Source organism: Bison bison, unplaced genomic scaffold, assembly GCF_000754665.1.
Source record: "Bison bison bison isolate TAMUID 2011002044 unplaced genomic scaffold, Bison_UMD1.0 scf7180017864308, whole genome shotgun sequence".
NCBI lineage: Eukaryota > Metazoa > Chordata > Mammalia > Artiodactyla > Bovidae > Bison > Bison bison.
Window position 1 is genome coordinate 195,949 of NW_011494880.1, and position 4,864 is coordinate 200,812.

The window sequence follows — 4,864 nt, forward strand, 5'->3', positions numbered from 1 at the left end:
GTAGATCAATGGAACTGCATACAGGGTTTAGAATTAAAACCCTGAATATATAGCCAACCAATTCAACAAGGGAGACAAGAACACTCCCTGTGGAAAGAATAGTCACTTCTTTCTTTTTGGAGAAAATTGGTTAAGTATATACACAAGAAATTAAATGAGACCCCTGCCTTACACCCGTCACAAAAATAACTCCAAATGACTTAAAACAACTCCAAAGACTTAAACATAAGACTATATACGATAACATCCCTAAAGGAAAATGTAAGGCTGGAACTCTTTTGCATCAGTCTTAAAAATGATTTTTTTTTTCCTGATATGACATCAAAGCCACAACAAAAGAAAAAATCCACAAGTGGTACTATATTATACTTAGAGCATCTGCACAGTAGAAGAAACAATCAACAACATGAAAACGCAATCTACAAAATGGAAAAAAAATGTTTTAACCACATATTTCAATTAAAGAATGGGCAGAAGAACAAAATAGACATTTTCTAAAGAAGGCTTCCAAATCACCACCAGGTATATGAAAAGATGCTCAATATCACTAATCATCAGGGAAACGTATTTCAAAATCACAATGAGATATTACCTCACCTCTGTTAGAAAGTTGGTTTAGCCCTTATAGAACACAAAAAGAAGTTTCCTAATCTTTAAAATTGTAACTCCAGCTTATATTTTTTTAACCTTAGAGAAAATTGTGATCTTATTATATCTGTTATTTTCCAACTAAATATTATATATGATTTAGAGTGGTTAAGTATTCCTTATAAATACATACATTTATATTGTAGAAGAAGAATGTTCATTTTAGCCAAAGCACAGGAGAAGAGCCTCAAATCTCACAGAAGGATTTTAGCATTTCATCTTATATATCTGACTGGCAAAATCTTAAAAATTCCTAACATTAAAAAAGTTTACATTAAGTATGTTAAATTAAATTTTATTTAAAAGTAAGCTTTATTAAATTTATTAAATTATTTTCATTAATTTTTATGTAAACTTTTATGATTTACCTTTAAAACACTCCATGGGATATCTAATCTCTAGCAGTTTGCTGAATACTACAATCTTGATGATTAGGAATAGATCAAGGTGGCTGGCACACTGGGTTATTGATAGTATATTATAATAAAAAATAAAAATAATGACAGCAGTTAATATTTCTTCTGGACCACTGAGTATATGCCAGTGGCATTTTGGATGTTTCACATGTACTTACAAATTTTTTTCTCTCAGTAATATAAGGTTGGTACTATTATAAGATACAGTGTGGTCGTATCTCTATGAACACTGTAGTCTAGTTTTCACTCATTGTTGCCTACCTCTAGCAACAACCTGAGAAGTGTCCTTTTCTCCCACAATTTTCCCTTTACATCCAACCCAGTGACTACATGTTACTTGTTTGTTTGTTTAAGCAATAGTATAATATAGTGCTTAGTTGCTCAGTCATGTCCAACTCTTTGCGATCCCATGGACTGTAGCCCACCAGGCTCCTCTGTCCATGGGGATTCTCCAGGCAAGTATACTAGAGTGGGTTGCCATGCCCTCCTGCAGGGGATCCTCCCAACCCAGGGATTGAACCCAGGTCTCCCACATTGCAGGTGGATTCTTTACTGTCTGAGCCACTAAGGAAGTGCAAGAATAGTGAAGTGGGTAGTCTATCTCTTCTCCAGGGGATCTTCCCCACCCAGGAATCCAATTGGGGTCTCCTGCATTGCAGGTGGATTCTTTACCAGTTGAACTACCAGGAAAGCCTGTTTAAACAATATTTGACTCCACCTTTCTTTCTTAATCCTGTCAATGTTTTCCCAGTGCCCCTACTGGATGTTCTAAGTTGCTATCTGTTTCCACCTGACTTCACCAGCATCATCTGTCTCTTTACTTGGGCTTTTCCTGTTTACACTAAGCTCAAACTTCTTCACAACTACCATTACTACTCTACATGCTTTTCTTATCTATCTTCTTCTACCCCTGCCCCATCCCTTCTGTTTATTCTTGAGCATTCTTCTGATTTCACCTTAATTATCAGTGAATCAGAGACACCTTCTATGATTCATGCTGGATAATTATTAGCATTCCGTTCTTTCCTTTTTATAACTGCTGCTGCTGCTGCTAAGTCGCTTCAGTCGTGTCTGACTCTGTGCAACCCCATAGACAGCAGCCTACCAGGCTCCCCCGTTCCTGGGATTCTCCAGGCAAGAACACTGGAGTGGGGTGCCATTTCCTTCTCCAATGCATGAAAGTGAAAAGTGAAAGTGAAGTCGCTCAGTTGTGTCCAACTCCTAGCGACACTTCTGCACAATTTTTATGACTTGTTTGTATTCTGTCTTTCCACGTAGAGTGTCAGGTAGCAAAAACTGTGTCTACTCCATTAATGTATGTTACTACTCACTTCTAGAATATGTGACATATATAATTATCCTATAACATTACAATTATAATATAATTATGTAGCTAATATATTACTTATATAAAATGTAATATAACTAGAAATATTGTTTAGTGGATATCTGATTATGCTTCATTATGTGTTGAATAGTGAAGCTGTTATTTAACTGACATATTCTTAAAGTGTCCCACATATTCTAGCTTATTCTGGAACAACAATGAAATTCAGATACTTTGTTCCTATAGACATATATCAGTATCTAACTAGAAGGTCACTTTATCCAGCTTCCCACATCTGACTCACTGTAATCAAACATTTTAAATAAAGAATATAGCATGATTCCTATTGAAAACACAAAGTTAACAAAGAAGAACAAAGAAGAGTAGGTGACCTTAGGCAGGGGCTTGGCAGGTTTGCAGTGGAGGCCTCCTACAAATTCAACATTTGGTAGCCGTGGGCGAGGAAATGAAAAATCCCAATAGTTTCGAATAAGCCACATTTCGGCTTTCCCCATCGACTCTGCCATTGTAGTGGGCCTTCCTGAAAGTGAAATAAAAAACAAAAACAACAAATGTTGGATCAAATGAGAATATTGCTGTGTGTATATATTTTAGGTAATTTTTGTAAAGGAGCTTGGGATAATGTGGTCAAAAATGTTTGAATGTATCTGTTCTTCGATAAATATAAATATAACATAGTATAATATAATATGTGTGTAATTCTCAGTGTACATGTCTTCATTTATTAAGACATTTTATGAGATTACTAGTGATTTTTTTAAATTAAAAAAAAAAGTTTTGTGAGTTAGATATATATTCACTTGCAGAAGTCCTATGTGCTTCAAGTTGTGGTATGTGACTTCCTGGTATCTGAAACTAGTAATGGGTTCTACCTTACCCTATAATTTAAGTGTTTTCATAATATTTATAAGACGGATGGGTCATTTTATATTTTTATTTCACTCTTTCACTTATTTGAGACTAATTTCTGTGAAATTATACAAACTCACCTTCCAAGGCATAAGGAAAGATAGGATTTAATGTTACCAAGTAAGACCATGAATTACCTAGTTGTGTGTTGTTTGGTCTCTAAGCCGTGTCTGACTCTTTTGTAACCCAATGGACTCATCTGTCCATGGAGTTTTCCAGGAAAGAATACCCGAATGGGTTGCCATTTCCTTTTAAAGGGGATTTTCTCAACCCAAGGATCGATCCCACATCTCCTGAATTTGCAGGCAGATTCTTTACCACTCAGCCATTAGGGAAGCCTGACTTACCTACTACTTCACTGTAAAACTGATTCCACTTCTTCTCATTGTACAGCTGAAACCAGTAGTCAAAATAAAGTACATATATCATATTTTTGACCCTCTCCATGAATGTCATGTGATCACTTAATTCAGACAACATAACAGGTACATAGGATGGTGGAAATGAAAGTCTTGCACTCCTCTTTTCAACCAAATAGCCTGGTGAGAAGTAGAGACTGTACACTAAAGGTACTTTAAGTATCTCAGCTAGCAGCTCTCCACAGGGTCCAACAGCATCTGCAAGAACGACATCAAACCTCGATTCCTGTAGTTTTGTCATAAGTTTCTTGTTTGAAACAACTTCACTACATATCTTCATACCAATATCAGAAAATTCATCAAATAGACTTTGTATTGTTGAAAGATGGATCCAAAAGAAATCTTTCACCGCAAGCATCCATGTCTCAATCAAAATCTTGGCAAGAGTCTGAAAATCATCTTTAGTTAAAGATACAGGGAAAGTCTCAAATTTCATAGCCAATGGTTTGTTGGGATCAATAAGAGTGGAAGCTGAAGATTGCAGTACAGTCACCTCATGACCCCTCATCACAAGCTCATCCAGAATTGTCTTCATATTCATCCAGTGACTAAATTCCACTGGCCACACCAGCACTTTTCCACAACTCCCAGAGCTAAAATAGCAAGTGAGCTGTAACAGCTGCAGAAGCAAGAGCCATTTCATAGACATCTTGTTCATATGAAGTAGATTAAACAACTACTATATCCTTTTGCTATTGCTCAGGTTTATATCTGGAAGAAATCATTCAGAAGTTAAATTATAACTCCTTTGCTTCAAATAAGTATATTGCATGAATAGTCAGCAGATGTGGAAATTAGATCAAAGGGCAAAGTGTAGACTACTTCAAGATTATACACAGTGTTTACATTGATTTGTCAGTGCTGTCACCCAGCTAAAAGTCAATGACCTTGTACACACAAATCAATTATATAATGTAAGAAAAAAGACTGCTGCTGCTGCTGCTAAGTAGCTTCAGTCGTGTCCAACTCTGTGCGACCCCATAGATGGCAGCCCACCAGGCTCCCCCATCCCTGGGATTCTCCAGGCAAGAACACTAGAGTGGGTTGCCATTTCCTTCTCTAATGCATGAAAGTGAAAAGTGAAAGTGAAGTTGCTCAGTCATGTCTGACTCTTCGCGACTGCA

At 36.5% G+C, this 4,864-nt stretch overlaps 1 protein-coding gene across 1 annotated transcript in view; it reads right to left on the reverse strand.

The window, feature by feature from the left end:
* LOC104997403 (UDP-glucuronosyltransferase 2B4-like) overlaps positions 1 to 4,403 on the reverse strand; it is a 16,751-nt gene extending 12,348 nt beyond the window's left edge. The window contains exons 1-2 of the mRNA XM_010852117.1: positions 3,669 to 4,403; positions 2,784 to 2,932 (exon numbers count right to left, since the gene is read on the reverse strand). Coding sequence (XP_010850419.1) covers positions 2,784 to 2,932; positions 3,669 to 4,398 — 879 coding nt within the window. The 5' untranslated portion in view covers positions 4,399 to 4,403. The remainder of the gene's footprint in view (positions 1 to 2,783; positions 2,933 to 3,668) is intronic.
* Positions 4,404 to 4,864: the final 461 nt, after the last annotated feature.